Source organism: Ailuropoda melanoleuca, chromosome 14 (assembly GCF_002007445.2).
Source record: "Ailuropoda melanoleuca isolate Jingjing chromosome 14, ASM200744v2, whole genome shotgun sequence".
NCBI lineage: Eukaryota > Metazoa > Chordata > Mammalia > Carnivora > Ursidae > Ailuropoda > Ailuropoda melanoleuca.
The window spans coordinates 60,371,088-60,391,291 of NC_048231.1; the positions used below are offsets into that span (position 1 = coordinate 60,371,088).

Sequence of the window (20,204 nt, forward strand, 5' to 3'; positions counted from 1 at the left end):
ACATTGTCGGTGGGAATGCAAGGTGGTACAGCCACTCTGGAGAACAGTGTGGAGGTCCCTTAAAAAGTTAAAAATTGAGCTACCCTATGACCCAGCCATTGCACTACTGGGTGTTTACCCCAAAGATACAGACGTAGTAAAGAGAAGGGCCATATGCACCCCAATGTTCATAGCTGCATTGTCCACAATAGCCAAATCATGGAAGGAGCCGAGATGCCCTTCAACAGATGACTGGATTAAGAAGCTGTGGTCCATATATACAATGGAATATTACTCAGCTATCAGAAAGAACGAATTCTCAACATTTGCTGCAACATGGACGGCACTGGAGGAGATAATGCTAGCTGCGGTCCATGTATACAATGGAATATTACTCAGCTGTCAGAAAGAACGAATTCTCAACATTTGCTGCAACATGGATGGCACTGGAGGAGATAATGCTAAGTGAAATAAGTCAAGCAGAGAAAGACAATTATCATATGATTTCTCTCATCTATGGAACATAAGAACTAGGTGATCGGTAGGGGAAGAAAGGGATAAAGAAAGGGTGTGTAATCAGAAGGGGGAATGAAACATGAGAGACTATGGACTATGAGAAACAAACTGAAGACTTCAGAGGGGAGGGGGTGGGGGAATGGGACAGACTGGTGATGGGTAGTAAGGAGGGCACGTATTGCATGGTGCACTGGGTGTTATATGCAACTAATGAAGCATCGAACTTTGCGTCGGAATCCTGGGATGTACTGTATGGTGACTAACATAATATAATAAAAATTATTTAAAAAAATTATTTGAAGAAATAATAGCTGATAACTTCCCAAATCTGGGGAAGGAAAGAGAAATCCAGATCCAAGAGGCAGAGAGATTCCCTCAACAAAATCAATGCGAGGAGGTCCACACCAAGACATGTAGTAATCAAAATGACAAAGAGTAATGATAAAGAGATAATTTTGAAAGCAGAAAGAGAAAAGAAAACAGTTACATACAAGAGAAATCCCTTAAGGCTATCAGATTTTTCAACAGAAATCTTGTAGGCCAGAAGAGAGTGGCATGATATATTCGAAGTGCTAAAAGGAAAAAATATGCAGCCAAAAATACTCTACCCCGCAAGACTATCATTCAGAATAGAAGGAGAGCTACAGCGTTTCCAAGACAAACAAAAGTTAAAGGGATTCATGACCACTGAACCACCCCTACAAGAATGTTAAAAGTGACTCTTTGAGTGGAAAGGAAAGATTGTAACTAAGAGTAAGAAAAATAGGAAGCACAAAAGCAGTAAAAATAAGTACATTTTTAAAAATCAGTAAAGGAACTCACAAAATAAAAGGATATAAAGTATGACACCATATACCTGAAACATAAGGGTGGGGAGGTAAAGAGAAGCAAAGAATGAGTTCAAACGTAAGTGACCATCAACTTAATATAGACTACTATATGCAGATGTTATATGCAAACCTAATGGTAACCACAAATTGAAAACCGGTAATAGATATTTAAAAAACAAAGAAGAATCCAAGAATATCACTAAAGAAAGCCAACTTACCATGAGAGAAGTGGGCAAGGGAAGAATGGAACAGAGAACTACAAAAACAACCATAAAACAAGTAAGAAAATAGCAATAAATACATACCTATCACTAATTACTTTGAATGTAATTGGATTAAACACTCCAATTAAAAGACATAGGATGACAGAATGGATTTTTAAAAAAAAGACCCTTGGGGTGCCTGGGTGGCGCAGTCAGTTAAGCATTTGACTCTTGGTTTTGGCTCAGGTCATGATCGCAGGGTCATGAGATTGAGCCTCATGTCAGGCTCTGCACTGGGCATGGAACCTACTTAAAATTCTCTCTCTCCCTCTCTCTCTGCCCCTTTCACTTGTGCTCTCTCTCTTTCTCTCAAATAAATGAATAAATATTAAAAAAAAATCCAAACAACAAGACCCATATGCTGCCTATAAAACTCATTTCAGACTAAAAGACACCTGCAGATTGAAAGTGGGGATGGAGAAACATTTATCATGCAAATGGATGTCAAAAGAAAGCCTGGGGAGCAATACTTATTTCAGACAAAGTAGACTTTGAAAAAAAGACTACATTAAGAGACAAAGAAGTACACTGTATAATAATAAAAAGACAATCCAACAAAAAGATGTAATAATTGTAAATATTTATGCACCCAACACGGGAGCACCCAAATACATAAAACAGTTAATAACAAATATAAAGGAACTAATTGATAGTAATACAATAATAGCAGGGGACTTTAACACCCCATCATGGACAGATCATCTAAACAGAAAATAAACAAGGAAATGGTGGCTTTGAATGACACACTGGACCAGGTGGGTTTAACAGATATATTCTGAATATCCCATCCTAAAACAGCAGAATACACATTTTTTTCAAGTGCACATGGAATATTCTCCAGAATAGATCACATATTACAGCACAAAACAAGTATCAATAAGTTCAAAAAGATTGTAGTCACACTATGCATCTTTTCTGACCAAAATGTTATGAAACTAGAAGTCAATCAAAGAAAAAAGTATGGAAAGAGCATAAATACATGGAAGTTAATAATATGCTATTAAAAAATGAATGGGTCAATGAAGACATCAAAGAAGAAATTTAAAAAATACATAGAGACAAATGGAAATGAAAACACAAAGGTCCAAAATCTTTGGGATGCAGCAAAAGTGGTTCTAAGAAGGACGTATACAGCAATACAGGCTTGCCTTGAGAAGCAAGAGAAATCTCAAATAAACAACCTAACTAACACTGAAAGGGGATGGAAAACAGGCAAACAAACAACAAACAAACAAACTAAACCCCAAAGCAGTAGAAGGAAGGAAATAATAAAGATTAGAGCAGAAATAAATGATATGGAAACTAAAAAAACAACAGAACAGATCAATAAAACCAGGAGCTGCTTCTTTGAAAAGATCAACAAAATTGATAAACTTTTAGACAAACTCATCAAAAAGAAAAGAGAAAGGATTCAAATAAATAAAATCAGATATGAAAGAGGAGAAATAACAACCAACACCACTGAAATACAAAGGATTATTTAAATTCCCAAAAACATATAACCTATCAAAACTGAATCAGGAAGAAATAGAAAATTTGAACAGAACCAGTTACTAGCAATGAAATTAAATCAGTAATCAAAAAATTCCCAGCAAACAAAAGTCCAAGACCAGATGGCTTCACAGGTGAATTCTATCAAACATTTCAAGAATGAATTAATACCTATTATTAATACCTATTCTTCCCAAATTATTCCAAAAAATATAAGAGAAAGGAAAACTTTCAAATTTATTCTGTGGGGCCACCATTACCCTGATACCAAAACCAGACAAAGACTCCACGGAAAAAGAGAACTACAGACCAATATGTTTGATGAACATAGATGCAAAAATCTTCAACAAAATATTAGCAAACAGAACCCAACAATACAGTAAAACAATCATTTACTGCAATCAAGCGGGCTTTATTCCTGGGATGCAAGGGTGGTTCAATATTTGCAAATCAATCACTGTGATATGTCATATCAACAAGAGAAAGATAAAAACCATATGATCATCTCAATAGATGCAGAAAAAGCATTTGACAAAGTACAACATCCATTCATGATAAAAAAAAAAACCCTCTGCAAAGTAGGTACAGAGGGAACATATCTCAACATAATAAAGGCCATATATGAAAAACCCACAGTGAACATCATACTCAATGGGGGAAAACTGAAAGTTTTTCCTCTAAGATCGGGAACAACACAAGGATCTCCACTCTCACCACTTTTATTCAACATAGTACTAGACATCTTAGCCACAGCAATCATACAAGGAAAGGGAATAAAGGGCATCAAATTAGTAAGGAAGAAGTAAAACTTTCACTATTTGCTGATAACATGCTACCATATATAGAAAAACCCCAAAGACTCCACCAAAAAACCCCTAGAACTGACAAATGAATTCAGTAAATTTGCAGGAGACAGAAATCAATGTACAGAAATCCATTGCATTTCTATACACTAGTAATGAAGTAGCAGAAAGAGAAATTAAGAAAACAATCCCATTTACAAGTGCACCAAAAATAATAAAATACGTAAGAATAAACCTAAACAAGGAGGTGAAAGTTGTACTCTGAAAACTTTAAGACACTGATGAAAGAAATTGAAGAGGACACAAACAAATAGAAAAACATTCCAGGCAAATGGATTGTAAGAACAAATATTGTTAAAATGTCATACTTTCCAAAACAATCTACAGATTGAATGCAATCCCTATCAAAACATCAACAGCATTTTTCATAGAGCCAGAACAAATAATCCTAAATGTGTATGGAATCACAAAAGACCCAGAATAGTCAAAGCAATCTTGAAAAAGAAAAACAAAGCTGGAAGTATCACAATTCCAGATTTCAAGTTACAAAGTTGTAGGAATAAAAACAGTATGGCACAAAAATAGACATAGGAACAGAATAGAGAGCCCAGAAATAAACCCATGGTGTTATGGTCAATTAATCTTTGACAAAGGAGTCAAGAATATGCAATGGGGAGAAAGGCAGTCTCTTCAACAAATGGTGCTGGGAAAACCAGACAGGTACATGCAAAAGAATGAAACTGGACCACTTTCTTACATCATGCACAGAAATAAACTCAAAACAGATTAAGATCCTAAATATGAGACCTCAAACCATAAAAATTCTAGAAGAGGGTACAGACAGTAATTTCTGTGACATAAGCCATAACATCTTTCTAGATATGTCTTCTGAGGCAAGGGAAACAAAAGCAAAAATAAAGTATTGGGACTACACCAAAATAAAATGTTTCTGCACAGCAAAGGAAACAACAAATAAAACTAAAAGCCTACTGAATTGGAAAAGATATTTGCAAATGACAGATCTGATAAAGGGTTAGTATCCAAAATATATAAATAAGTTATACAACCAAACACCAAAAAACCCAAATAATCCAATTTGAAAATAGGCAGAAGACCTGAACAGACATTTCTCCAAAGACATCCAGATGGCCAACAGACACATTAAAAGATGCTCAACATCACTCATTCTCAGGGAAATGCAAATCAAAACCACAATGAGATATCACCTCACCCCTGTCAGAATGGCTAAAATCAAAATCGCAAACAGAACAAGTATTGGTGAGGATGTGGAGAAAAAGGAACCCTCACACACTGTTGGTAGGAATGCAAATTGGTACAGCCGCCGTAGAAGATGGTATGGAGCTTCCTCAAGAAATTAAAAATAGAAATACCCTATGATCCAATAATTGCACACTGGGTATTTTCCCTAAGAATACAAAAACACTAATTTGAAGGGATATATGCACCCCTACATTTATTAAAGCATTACTTACAATAGTCAAGATATGGAAGCAGTCCAAGTGTCCATCAATAGATGGATAAAGAAGATATCTATCTATCTACCTACCTACCTACACAAACACACACACACATGAATATTATTCAGCAATAAAAAAGAATGAAATCTTGCCATTTGCAACAACATGGATGGATCTAGAGAGTATAACGTTAAGCGAAGTAAGGCAGTCAGAGAAAGACAAATACAATTTGATTTCACTCATATGTGGAATTTAAAAAACAAAACAAACAAAGGGGGAAAAAAGAGATAAACCAAGAAACAGACTCTTAACTGAGAGAGAACAAACTGATGGTTACCAGAGGGGTGATGGGTGGGGGGGTGGGGGAAATAGGTGAAGGGGATTAAGAGTACACTTATCTTGATGAGCACTAAGTAATACACGGACTTGTTGAATCATTATAGTATACACCTGAAATTAATATAACACTGTATGTTAATTACACTGGAATTAAAATTTAAAAAGAAATCCAATCTGAATAGACAGCTATAAATGCATCCTTTACATGAGAGGTAAGAAATTTTATCATAGGTTATACTTGTTTCAAAATAAAAATCAATCATGAGGCACAAGAAGCACAGAGCAACTTAATTTTGATGTTTAAAAAGAAAGATTAAAAATGTTATGTGCATTTGCTTTAAAGGAAGGAGCCATGAATGAAACAAATTTAAAAATACTCTCTAATTGTATCTCAATTCCACATCATGGTCAATTGAGAAAAAGAGGCTAAAGACAAGGGAGAAAGAGAATAAAAGAAGTAGTATCTGTCAATGTAGTTATTAAGCTACATAAAAATGTTTCCTTATATTCAAAACTTATCAGCTGGACAAACTGTAATTCCCTAAAGATTAAGGTTAATTTATTTCATTGGCTGATGTTAAAATGTACCTTTTAAAACTCATTGATTTTCAACAGAGGACACAGTGGATATGAATGTGGCGAAGACTACAGCAAACACCACAGCGACATTCATACCTTCACACATCTCAAAAGGCCAGAGGAAGCTTGCCACTGCACCTCTGGTGGTAAGCGTGCATCAGAGAGATGAAGGAAGCAAAGAATGTAAACACCACGTGAAGACAACATTAATCTAGAAATGAAGGTGAATGTCAGAAAATCAAAGCTTTGCTGTGTGGTGGGTGGCCTAGAGATAATGTATTCATTCTTTTTTTTTTTTTAAAGATTTTATTTATTTATTTGACAGAGATAGAAACAGCCAGCGAGAGAGGGAACACAAGCAGGGGTAATGGGAGAGGAAGAAGCAGGCTCATAGCGGAAGAGCCTGATGTGGGGCTCGATCCCATAACGCTGGGATCACGTCCTGAGCCGAAGGCAGACGCCCAACCGCTGTGCCACCCAGGCGCCCCAATGTATTCATTCTTTAAATGCTATTTGTTGGAAGTTTGAACACGGTCATGAACTTGATGTTGGGAGCAGTCCCCAAGAGAGCCCCAGGGCCTCTCCTTGCATTCCATCAGCTCTCCTAGGAGTTCCAGGAGAATCAGAAGGTGGGCCCCATTGGCCACAGCAGGACTAGTCAGAGATCATTCACCACCAGGGACATTCTGGAACCCAGACTCCATGTTCAGGTGGCACCGGAAGGAAGTAGAAATCCTCCCAGGGAAATTTTGAGGGGAACCAAGACCTGTACTGTTCCCAAACATCTCCCTGTCTCTGTTACTACCAATCTTAGAGACCCTTTCAAAATCAATAAGCTGTCTGAAATTACCATCATTTAGACTCGCTCCTTTGTTTAAATTTTTTATATTTTTAATCAATTTATTTTTAAATTTAAATTTTAGGTAGTTAACATATAGTGCAATGTTCGTTTCTGGAGTAGAATTCAGTGATTTATCACTTACATACAACACCCAGCGCTCATCATAACAAGTGCCCTCCTTATTACTCACCACCCAGATAGCCCATCCCCCACCCCACCTTCCTCCATCAACCCTCAGTTTGTTCTCTACTGTTAAAAGAGTCTCCTTGGGGCACTGGGGTGGCTCAGTTGGTTAAGTGTCTGCCTTCAGCTCAGGTAATGAATGATCCCAGGGTCATGGGATTGAGTCCCACATCGGGCTCCCTGCTCAGTGGGGAATCTGCTTCTCCCTCTGCCCCTCCTCTCCACTTGTGCCCTCTCTCTCTGTCAAATAAATAAATAAAATCTTTAAAAAAAGAGTTTCTTATGGCTTGTTTCCCTCTCTCCTTTTTCTCTTTTCCCTCTTCCCATATGTTCATCTGTTTTCTTTCTTAAATTCCATATGTGAGTGAGATCAAGATGGTAGCTGTCTTTCTCTGACTGGCTTATTTCACTTAGCAAAATACACTCTAGCTCCATGTTTTGCATATGGCAAGATTTCATCTTTTTGATGGCTGAGTAACATTCCATTATACACACACACACCGTATCTTCTTTATCCATTCATCAGTCGATGGACATTTGAGTTCTCTCCACAGTTTGGCTATTGTTGATAATGCTGTTATAGACACTGGGGTGCATGTATCCCTTCAAATCTGTATTTTTGTATCCTTTGGGTAAAGACCTAGTAGTGCATGAGAAGATGCTCAGCATCACTCAGCAGCAGGGAAACACAGATCAAAACCACGATGAGATACCACCTCACACCTGTTAGAATGGCTAAAATTAACAACACAGGAAACAACACGTTGGCGAGGATGTGGAGAAAGGGGAACCCTCTTACAGTGTTGGTGGGAATGTAAGCTGGTGCAGCCACTCTGGAAAACAGTATGGAGCTTCCTCAAAAGGTTAAGAATAGAGCTACCCTATGATCTAGCAAATAGACTCACTCCTTTGGGTTAAGGAATCATTTCTCCAGAGAGCTGTTAATAAAATGAGCTTCTATTTTAAACAAGGAGGAGTAAACGTATTAGTATCTGTTCATAGAAGTAAAATTTCTGATTGAGATAGCAGACCAAGAGAGACAGACGATGAGCTCTGAGGGGAAAGGAGGAAGCAGGACCCGTCACACTGAGTGGGAAAGGGCGCTGGTAAGGCTGAGAGTTCGGGGTACTTACTGTCTGGGGGGCAGGATGTGTGTGATGCTGTGAGGTGGCCCCTAGGAAACTGAAAGTCGGGAAAGAGTTATGGGGTGGCTGAGAAAAAGTGACGTCAAGAAGAAGAGGAAAAGTGGTAATCAATGTGATTGGGGGTGAGGCCACAATGAAAACCAGCTCCCCTACTCCAGTGTGGCACAGTGTGGCCCTGCTGGCCTGGAAGACCCACATAAGACTGGGACGGCCAGTTCACAGATGCCTGACCTCCTATCAGCCTGGGTCCCAGCAAGGAACAGATGGCACAGTCACACTGGGGTAGCCAGAAGAAAGTTAGTGATTTATAAAGCTGGGTCCTGGGTGTAGGGACACTACAAGAACAATGTTGAACTGGGAACTAGCGGCAGCGGGGCTCCCCTGCCAGCCCAGCCTGAAGGCACAGGGTGGCGGAGGAACGTTGTGACTCCCAGGACACAGAGCTAGAACACTGCTGCCAAACAAAGCAGGGGACACCGGCTCCCCAACGTCCCTCTCCTCCCACCCTCTGATTCTTACCAGTGCGTACATTGGCCAAACCCAACTGGAGGCCAGAGGGAAGCAAGTCCACTAGGCCCTACCTTTCAGGCTTCGGGACACAGAGCAAGCTGAAGAAGGGTCTGGGTGAATCTGGAGGTGCAAACCCAAGACACTGCATACCGATGCCCCCAGTGGGCAAAGTGGAGCAAACTTGGATATTTCAGGCTGGCGGCTGATCTCACTTCCCAAATTTGTGCAATAAAAGCTGGAAATGGCACAACCTGCTTTTGGGAAAACAATAAGGCTCCCTTGAAAACATTTTTATTCTTAAAATCAAAGTATTTCTGGTGTGTCTCTTTCTCTCTCTCATTTGAGGTCTTCCTGATCCCCAGAGATGCATAGTCCTGCTGAGTACAGAGAAATCGCTGCTTCTACCTGGGAAGGGAAGGGCTCCCTAAATGATGCCAGCCGGTGGGCACTAGTGTCTATTTTTAGACCACTTCCTTGCCAGTGAGTGTACTGATATTTGCAACGATAATGAAAGGTAAAGGGCTGGGTGGCAGCTTCCATTGTCAGTTCTCTTATCTTTGGAGAAAAACCCAACTTACATATTCATGGCAGTCCTCTTCTGCTCTGAATTATCTCCACCTTCCATGGAAGCAGTTGGTTTGAATTCTCTGACTAAAAACGCTTTCCTTCTTGGAACTTGCCAATTCTAATTCCCAGTGAAGTGCCTCTTTCCTTATTGTGGCTGCCTTCCGTTTTATGCATGTAATGGTTTCCCTAATTTGTTTTTAATTTTAAAAAATATTTATTTGAGGGAAAGCGAGTGAGCGCATGTACAAGTGTGTGTGAGTGGGGGGAAAGGCAGAGGCAAAGAACACCAAGCAGACTCTCCACTGAGCACAGAGCCTGACTTGGGGCTCGATCTCACACCCTGAAACCACGACCCGAGCAGAAATCAAGAGTTGGACTCTTAACCAACTGAGCCACCCAGGTGGCCCCCGCCCCCAGCATGTTTTTACATTCACCACGGTACCTTGGACTTTTTAAAAAAATAAAGCAAGCATACAGAAAGAATAGATAAGCACTGTAAAGGGAAATGTATTCATGAGCTGCTCTCATGCCAGCAGGGGAAACGGTGTGCCCTTGGCATGCATATACCGAATGAATCCGTCCGTACACTGTCCCTGCAGTCCACATCCACCCGACCACTGTTCAACAACAGCCTGAGCAGAGCCAGGTTGCCTCTCCTTGCTGCCCAGAATGCGGCGTTGGCAAGTGGAGTTTCCTTCTGCAGAAGCAAAATGAGACAGGATCTTAAACTTGACATCGGTTAATGTGACCACTGCTATGCAAATACATACTATTCAAAAAGCAGAATTTCCGGATGTGTCGTAGCATGGAAAGACTGCTCCTCCAGCAACAGACGATCGTAATATACTTGGTTATGGAACACATTCTATTTTATACCAGATACCGGAGTGCTATTATGAAGAGCAGTGTTGTTGATAATACGGCACTATTTATACCCTATTTCCCACCAATGTTCTCACTTTCCTGCCTCTTGTGTCTTTGTTCACAGTTTCCTTTTTGCTCGAAAGGAGTTGTCCCCCATCCTTCAAGGCCAAGGCTCTGCTTAAATGCTATTTCCTCCCTGAAAAGTTCCCAAATCCCTTTTCACCTCTAAGCAGAGAGAAATCTCTCCCAATTCTGACCTCCCCAACCCACACCTTTTCTATGCCCTCAACTTTCTACCCAATTCCAGCTTTCTGGGTCAAGGCCTCAGCTTCCCTCCACCTAATCTTTTTTGCTTCAGCTGGAACTTATCAGAGGATTCAGTTAAGAATGAAGAACTCTGGGCAGAAAACACTGTTATGTGTCCTCACATGGATCCTTCTTTCCACCGCTGCGTTATTTTAAAGTTGCAAAGTTAATGTTGGAACCATGCTGTGGAAGGAATAGAGCTGGCCAACAGTTCTTCAAAAATCAGAGTGGGAGAGCTGACTGCAGTACAGTCGCCTTGCCTAAAACACATCAATTTGGATCTATAGAGAACAGTCCATGGAGGGAGGGGCTCTGGAACCAGACAGCTCTGGGTTAAGGATTAAATGATGTAGGGTAATTGGCGAAAACAATACCCAACATGTCATAAATGCTTACAGATGCTTGCTTTTCCCCCTCTTTGCACTTTTCTTTACAAAGTTAGAATCAGTAGGCAAAATTAAATTGAGAATTGGTACTATAAAGAATTTTGCTGGTCTCAGGAAATTTTCTAGCATTCAAATTGTTCAATAAAAGTACTTTTCTGGGTGGACTTAAAACTTCTATCCGAACCCAAAGCCTTTTTATGCAATATATCTTTTAAATATACTGATCAGGTATTAAATTCAATATCTTACTTACCTATGCTAAGTCAAAAAGAAAACACAAAAATGTCACCCACAACAAGGAGTCATCTAAAGATTAAAAAGAACTAAAAAAAAAAAAAAAAGTTTAGGTAAAGTCCACACCCCGTGTGGGGCTCAAACTCACAACCCCGAGATCAAGAGTCTCATGTTCTACTGAGTGAGACAGCCAGGCGCCCATCCACGGAGCCATCTAAAGTGAAAGCACAGTGAGAGCACGGGGAAGGGGGCATCTGTTGGTATGAGGATTTCTTTTCGGCAGCCCTTCAGCTCACCCACGACTTAGAGCTCTTGTGCGTTCCTGGAGGAGAGTGTGGCCAAGTGGGGAGTGCTAAGCAGGTTGCAAACATACTTTGAATAGTTTCCTGGCTCAGGTAGGAGGAATAACAAAAATCCCCTCAAATTCCAGATGAACAATTTGCTTTCCCCAAAGGCGTAAATGTTATGGTTCCACGAGTTTTCAGGCCAAAATGCAATGGTGACATTCACACCCAGGGTCGGCGGCTTTTCTACCAGGCTGGGTCCACCATTGCCGCTGTCGGTGACTGGCTGGAGTGATGGCTAGGCAGGTCCGACTTGTAGCATCGATCATGAAACAATGCCCTTTCATTAGGGAGATTGCACAAGGCCAACATGAAGTCTGGAGGGTGAATTAGGAAGAGAACTTAACATGCACCAGGGAACAGCTCTGGTGGCTTTTCCTGAAACATGAAGACTTGAGAGTAATAAATTGTAAATCGTTTTTAGTGATTTTGTTGTTTCTCTTTAACCCCAAATTATTTTCAAAAACCATCTGGAAACCACAAACTACTATTGTCATAATAAACTCTCCTGCCTTGAGGATGGCCTCGGGGCTTTCTCTCCTGTCAGGGCCAGATTTCCTGGTTTCCCACAAGGTTTTAGAAACTGAGCTTTGTGAAAAGCCGGACAGATTTCATTCTCCCTCAAGTGCCTGTTTTACTGGGAGGTGGAGGCAAGAGAGTCGATTTGGGGTAGAAAGAGCTGAAGAGCTGAGTTCAAGTCCTAAGCCTGCTACTTGCCAGCTCTGTGACCCTGGGCAGGTTATTTAACTTGTCTCTGTCCCAGTAAAATGGGAATAATAATGCCAGGAGTAGCACTTCTGCCATGTGTTGTTAGAGAATTAAAGGAGAGAATACATGTCAACTCCGTTTGATGGTGAACACTCAAGAAATGCTAGCTATAAATGCAAAGTCCTCACAGCTCTTTGAAATTCATTTGCTTGGTCATACTGGCCTGTATTAGGGACGGTGGTCCTGGCCAGGGGCTAGGACAAGAGGTACAAGTCAACCTTGATCTCTGCTCTAATGGCTTTACTGCCCAGTAGGAAAGCAAATCATGCCAACAGACATCAGAAGTTAATTACGGGTGCTAGAACAGGAATGCGGATTACTTGTGAGAGCACAGAATGGCCGAGCCTATACGAGGGGGTAGCCAGGAAAGGCTTCAAAGAGAAGGAATTCTCAAGAAGAGTCTCAAAAGATGAGCAGGGAACTGAGTGAGAAGCATCCCCGGCAGACAGGGCAGTGAAGCAAAGACACGGAGCCTCGCCACAGCATTCTGGGAACTGTCATTAGCTCGGAAGGGCTGAAGAGAAGGATAGGAGTAGGGAGAGGGCAGGGGACACTGTGGGGCTGAAAGCAGGCAGGGCCAGATCCCAAAGGATCTGCTGGGCCATGCCATGGGGTTTGTCTGGGCACAGGGGAGCCAAGGCAGGGTTTTAAGGTGGGGAGACACTATCGGTTTTGTGTTTTAGAAAGGTCCCTGACAGCCTCAGGGAGAATGGAGTGATGCCTGGAGCCAGACTGAGGTTGGTGTCTACAAGGGTTAGGGGACTATTGCATAGACAAGGCAGGAGAAGATGGGGACCCGAGCTCAAGCTAACAATAGTGGGGCGGGAGGATGAGACAGACTGGAGAAATGTTAAGGAACCAAACTAAACAGTTTTGGTCTGCGACCATATAGGCAGGAGAAGGTGGGGGGCAAGGAGTCTGGACTGACTCCTGGGTTTCTGGTTTGAGTGCCTGGTTGAGGCGGTGCCCTTCCTGAAAGTGGCAAATGCTGTTAAGAGGGGCAGGCTTTGGGAAAAAATGATGAGTTCAGCTGCGAATGCGCTTTGTGCCCGAGGGGCTTCCAGGAGGAAATGACTACCATAACCGTGGCTAAGCTCTCCGATCATGCTGCGGCGGACGCAGTTGGTGGAGGGCAGGTATCTTGCGCTAATACTAAGTTCTGTAGCACTTGGGATATGCTCCACACATACGACCTCATTGAATCCCCATCAGAGCTCGGTGAGGTGGGCACTGTTGCACAGGTGAGGTAAGGGAGAAAGCACAGGCAGGCTTCGGACCCAGGCAGTCTGGTGCTCGGGGCTGCCCTTTCAGCCATCCCACTCTTCTGCCTCTGGTGGACTTCCGTAGACAGCGAGGAAAAAGGCAGCACTGACCCTGCTGGCCTCCTTCCTACCCTCATTCCAAGCTGGTCTTCTGCCAAGACGGAAAGTCCCTTGACCTTCCTTCTCTTTGGGGTCGATACACACCCTGTTGCCCGGATTACTTCCAAACCTCCTCTGATGATACGCACACCATAGTAAGTGCTGGAGAGTGAACAGGGGCGAGTCCTTTAGCCTTTGAAGGCGATGATGCACGTGGAAGTGCTTTACTATTTAACCTCTTTCTTGATTTTTCTGATCTCTATAGTGAGGCCAGTGAGCCTCCCTCAGGCAGGCCTGTTGGTCATGATATTATGAGGAACAGCAGCACCAACCAATGCTGAGATCTTGCTCTGTCTGCATCCGGTGTGTAAGCACTTTCACTGCTCTGAGGCAGGAATTCCCAGATCAGCCTCATGACATAGGTGTTTTTATTATACCCATTCTTTTTTTTTTTTTTAAGATTTTATTTTTTTATTTGAGAGAGGGAGAGATCAAGAGCACAAGCAGGGGAAGCGTTAGAGGGAGAGGGAAAAGCAGACTCCCCACTGAGCAGGGAACCCTACTTGGGACTCCACCCCAGGATCCTGAGATCATGACCTGAGCCAAAGGCAGACGCTTAATCAACTGAGCCACCCAGGCGCCCCTATTATTCCCATTCTTAAGATGAGGTAACTGAGGCACAGAAATGGATCACTCAAGGTCATGGAGTTAGGAACCAGCATTCAAACCCAACTCTGAGTCCAGAGTCTGAGGTCTTATATCTTATGCCCTGGGAGAAAAATTGAGTGTAAACTTCCACATATGCCATATTTTCTTCTTTTTCTCCCCTTTACTGCCAGGATTTTGGCTCACACACTGCTCATTATTACGTTACCAGCAATTAGTTACAGGAAGGAAGGGGAGAGGAAACACAGAAGGGAAATTGTTACTTGTACAGAACTGGAATTCTGATTAAAAGCTAAAAGGGGGTAGAGATTTAAATCATTAGTTTTAAAAAGGGTTTAGAATTCTGTGGGTTTCGCTTGTGTATTTATTAATTCAATCAAGGGAACATTAGTAATGAATTTCTTTGATGTTAGAGGCCACATTAAATAAGGATAGAATGCAGGACTGAGAAGCCATGTGCAGAAGGACACTTTTGAGATGTCACTGGCTATTCTTTTTTAAGGTTTTTAAATTTATTTGAGAGAGTGAGAGAGTGAGAGCAGAGGTAGGAGCAGAGGGACAGGGACAAGCAGACTCTGTGCTCAGTGTGGAGCCTGACTTGGGGCTTGATCTCAGGACCCTGAGACCATGACCTGAGCCGAAACTAAGAGTCGGATGCTTAACCACCTGAGCCACCCAGGTGCCCTGTCACTGGCTATTCTAATCCATTGTCCCCTTCATGCTAAGTACTTGAAATTTTCAGAATGTTTGATAAACATTAGAGAAACATAAACCCTATGTTGTCAGTATTGTTACACTTCTGAAGGTGATAGGAAACTGAAGGGAAAAAGTAAGTGATTTGCCCCAAGCATTCTACCTTAGAGGTGGGATCATTTAATACCACCAGCATTTCCAAACTCAGAACTCAAGACCATGTGGAAAGTCTGTTTAAGACAGATATGTCAAGGGGCGCCTGGGTGGCACAGCAGTTAAGCGTCTGCCTTCGGCTCAGGGCGTGATCCCGGCGTTATGGGATGGAGCCCCACATCAGGCTCCTCCGCTAGGAGCCTGCTTCTTCCTCTCCCACGCCCCCTGCTTGTGTTCCCTCTCTCGCTGGCTGTCTCTATCTCTGTCGAATAAATAAATAAAATCTTAAAAAAAAAAAAGATACGTCAAGAATAGGCAAATCTATAGAGACAGAAAGTAGAGTAGCAGTTATCTAAAGCTGGGAAGTTTGGGGGTGGGGGAGAGAGTGATGCTAATGGGTATGTGATTTATTTGGGGTGATGATTAAAATATCCTAAAATTGATTGTGCTGATGGTTGCACAACTCTGAATATTCCAAAAACCACTGAAATGAACACTTTCCATGGGTGAATTATTGGTATGTGATCTGTATTTCAATAAAGCCATTTAAAAACATATGTGGCTTTGTAAATTTATTTTCCTGCAGTTCAAATAATTTTAGCTGACCGGTGAGTTGAAGCTGATTATGAGATAATTTATGTACTTTCAGAACAAGGATGGAAAATACAAGCTCCCCTACTTTTAGCCCAGCCATGAGCAGCTTCTATCACCAAGATGAAACATGGTATGGAGACACTCTGTCCTCTTGGGTAAAACAAGCTCAAGAAAGATGCAGGCATTGTTCTTTCTCTAGCAATGTTTCCTCCACTCCAGTGACTTCCTACACCGCATTAAGAGTCTCCTTCCTCATTGCGTTAGGCTTTTGGCAACCTCAGGCCTGAAGAATAAGTCCTGAGTAGTTGAAACAGCGGTTATAAGGTCACAAGTCAGTGTACTGAAACCCATGACCTTTATTCCATGAAAAGGCTCAGACCTGCACCCTGAGTTTGCTTTTACTTTAAAAATAATTCTAATAAACATGTGTCTGTTTTCCCAACCAGAACAAATGAGGACTTGCCAATTTTGAAAGAGGAAGTTTACTGGAGGCAGACCAGTGATTGCTGATAGCTTAATGGAGCGAGGAGAAGTAGCTGCAAAGGGGTCCGTGTGGCTCAGAAGCAAACCGCCCTACATGTGGTGCCTCTTAAGTCATCGGTAAGAGGCTAACTTGTGACTTACGATGCTCTGTTTATTCTCCCACAGACGTGGCCAACAACGCCGGGGCTTTTTAAACAAAGGCTGTGGGGACCCAGGGACGAGGGCCTATGAGACTTGCAGAGGCCTATGGAAATAAAGTTAATCTACGGCTTTAAAATCAAAGTGAGGGGCACCTGGGTGGCTCAGTCTGCCTTTGGCTCAGGGTGTGATCCCAGCATTCTGGGATCGAGCCCCACATCAGGCTCCTCCACTGGAAGCCTGCTTCTTCCTCTCCCACTCCCCCTGCTTGTGTTCCCTCTCTCCCTGGCTGTCTCTATCTCTATCAAATGAATAGATAAAATCTTTAAAAAATAAAAATAAAAAAAAATAAAATCAAAGTGAACAAATAAAATAGTGAGAAAATGTACCATCTTTGGCAACTATATTCACTGCTAAATTTGGTATTCATAAAATATTGGTGGCACGTGAAAATAATTTGTAGGTCTGAGTTTCTCACTGCACAAGAATTACTATATATGAAAGTTGCAGAAAAATCACAAATATAAATTAAATGTTATTCATGAATAAATTGCTTTAATAGCAATATAATAAAAACCCTTCCAAAAATGTACAATAAAAAGTCTATTATCTTGGGCTGTGGGTACATTTTAATATGTTTGATAGTATGCTAGCTAGGGCTAGGGCAGGCTCAATCAACTGGCCTGCGACTCTGCTCCCCTTGCCCTCAGGCCTTCCGTGTGTGCCGTTTTGAAGTCTACTTCATGGAAAATCAACTCCCCTTCCTTAACCTGGCACACAGCATTTCCTCTCTCCCTGCGGTAAGCTCACCGGTGCCTCCCATCTGGTGGGGCTGGGCCTTCTCCCACACCAGCCCTGGCGTGGAAAATGTGGTTAGGCTCTCCTCACTTGCCTTCAAGATGCTGTCCTTCTGGGCAGGTATACAAATCTCTGCTCCTTCATTACATCATGGTATGGACTGAAAATTTGTGTTCCCACACCCCCGCCCCCAACCTCACATGTTGAAGCCCTAATTCCCAGCGTGATAGTATCTGGAGGTGAGGCCTTTGGGAGGTAATTAGGTTAGATGAGATCCAGAGGGTACAGTCCCCATGATGGGATCAGTGTTCTTTTAAGAAAAGGAAGAGACACCAGAGATTCCTCTCTCCATATGAAGATCCAGTGAGAATGTGGCTGTTTACAAGCCAGGAAGAGAGCTCTCACCAGACGATGAATCTGCTGGCACCTTGATCTTGGACGTCCCGGCCTCCAGAACCGTGTGAAATTAAAGGCCTGCTGTTTAAGCTGCCCAGTCTATGGTATTTTGTTATGGCAGCTCAAGCTAATACATACCTTTTGTTTATCAATGATACACAAATGATGGACATTTGGGTTGTTTCCACTTTTTGGCTATTATGAATAACAAAAATGAACATCTGTGTACAAGTTTTTGTGTAAACAGGCATTTGCATTTCTTTTGGGTATATACGGAGGAATGGAATTGCTGGGTCACATAGTAACTCTATGCTTAACTTTTTGAAGAACAACCAGACTGTTTCCTAATATGACTGCATTATTTTACATTCCAGCCAGCAAGGTATGAAGACTTGAATTTCTCCGCATCCTTGCCAACACACCTGACGCTGTCAGCCTTGTTGATTATAGTCATCCTAGTGGGTGTGAAATGGTGTCTCATTATGGTTTTGATTTGCATTTCCCTGATGACTAACGGTGTTGAGCATCTTTTCAGGTGCTTATTGGCCATCCGTGTATCTTCTTGGGAGAAATGTCTATTCATCTCCTTTGCCCATTTTTAAATTGGGTTATTTGTCTTTTCATTGTTGAGATATTTGTCCTCATTTAAAGATGGTCAAGTCTGTACCATTTTAAAGCAAACCAACCCTTGGCCAGCTCCAAATCCCTGCGGTGGCCACTGTTTCTCGCAGAATTTTTTGAAACAGTTCTGGATACTGGTGGTTCCTACCCACTGTCTTTTGAAGCTATTGCAGTCTGGCTCCTGAAGCCAGCACTTCACTGAAACTGCTCTGAGCAAGGTCACCAGCGGCCGTTTGTTACTAAATACAATGGACACTTTTCAATTCCCAGCTTGGTTTCTCTATAGTATTTATCACTGAGTTCCTCCCCATCTTTATCAAAGGATTAGAGATCTTGGCTTAAATATCAGCACACGCTTCTGACTGTTCTCATACATCGCTGGCTGCTCTTCAGTTTTCTCAATGGGCTTCTCTTATTCTGCTCATTCTCAAGGCTTGATCTTCTTCAAGATTTTGTCTTCAGTCCTGTTTTCCACTTTTACATGGTCTCACTGGGCAATCACATTCATTCTCACGGGTTTAATTTGCACTTAACACTGCTCACTCCTACATCAGCTCATCTCTATCTCCTGCCTAGACTATACTCCCGGGGTTCCCAGGTTGTAGATCTGTCTAATCAACATCTCTACCTGGACTTCCATCCATCCTTAAACTTTACATGTCCTAAACCAAACATTTTATCTTTACCTCTCTAGTCTTCCCTAACTCAGGAAATAATATCAATTACAGAATTCCATAGATTCAAATTGTTTTAAGTCACTCATATTTGTTTACTTCCTTCCATTCTAGACACCTGTTCCCTAGTCCCCACCACTTAACAAGATGACCTCAGCTGGCTCCCTTCTCCAAACTGTGGCCAGAGGTCTTTCTAACATGCAAACCTCAACATATCATCCCTCTGTTTACATGAGCTACTGGAGGAGATGGGAGCCAGCCACATTAGGGTTTCATTGTTAATATTATTCATTTACTGCTGCAAGACTGTGATAAGTTATTTAACTTCTCCATGTTTTAGTCTTCTTGCTTTAAAAAAAAAAAAAAGGAGAGGCACACACGAAAGTACCATTTCATGGATCTTCCTGAGGATTCAGAAGATGCGCCCAGATGCCCTTGGCTCAGAGTCAGGCACATTTTAAGTGCTCAATACATTTTAATTATTTTTACTAAGACCTTTCAATAGAGGCAAATCAAGTACCGTCATTTTCATCCTGAAATGTGAGGATTAAATGGTATGACTTTAAACTCTTTTAAATCAAGACTCCTTAGGACACTGAAGCCTGGTAATGAGCTGCAGCTCCACTCTGCTGGGCACTCAGCTTTAGCGTCCAAAAAGTGCTCTGGAGAGGAGGCGACAGTCGCGCCGGGGGCATTCGGAAATGAGGACGCAGAGTCGGGAATCGGTGCCGCAGGCCGGGTCTCTCCCGGGGCGCGGCCGCAGGAAAGCGCTGACCGCTGGCTTCCCCGCCCCGCCCCCGCCCGTTACCCCGACGACAGTCCCCGCCGCCCCTTCGCTCCGCGACCGGGCTCCCCCGACCTGCGGCCGTAAGTACCTAAAGCTTTTCAAGCAAAGCCCACACAACCAAACCACAAACCACAGGAGCCACTCCAGCCCGGTCGCTTCCCCTTGTCCCCCGCTAGCACCCAGGGCGGCCCTCATTCCACCCTGCGGGCCACGCGGCGCCGGTGACCCCGGGAGCGCCCCAGGGGCTTGCCCGCCGCCGCAGGTCTGCCGCCCAGCCCGGCACTCCCTCCCGGAGCCCGTGGCGCTCACCTTGAAGGACATCCTGCACATGTCCGCGGCCACCCCAGCGCGACCTGCGCGCTTCCGGCCGGGGACGCCCGCCCCAGCCCGCCGTGCCCTCCCCGCCGCGTTCCG

The 20,204-nt window shown here is 42.7% G+C and overlaps 1 protein-coding gene across 1 annotated transcript in view; it reads right to left on the minus strand.

Annotated features, from left to right (window-relative positions):
- Positions 1-20,198, minus strand: part of ANKRD29 (ankyrin repeat domain 29) — a 66,121-nt gene extending 45,923 nt beyond the window's left edge. The window contains exons 1-2 of the mRNA XM_034642195.1: positions 20,100-20,198; positions 10,111-10,221 (exon numbers count right to left, since the gene is read on the minus strand). Coding sequence (XP_034498086.1) covers positions 10,111-10,221; positions 20,100-20,120 — 132 coding nt within the window. The 5' untranslated portion in view covers positions 20,121-20,198. The remainder of the gene's footprint in view (positions 1-10,110; positions 10,222-20,099) is intronic.
- Positions 20,199-20,204: the final 6 nt, after the last annotated feature.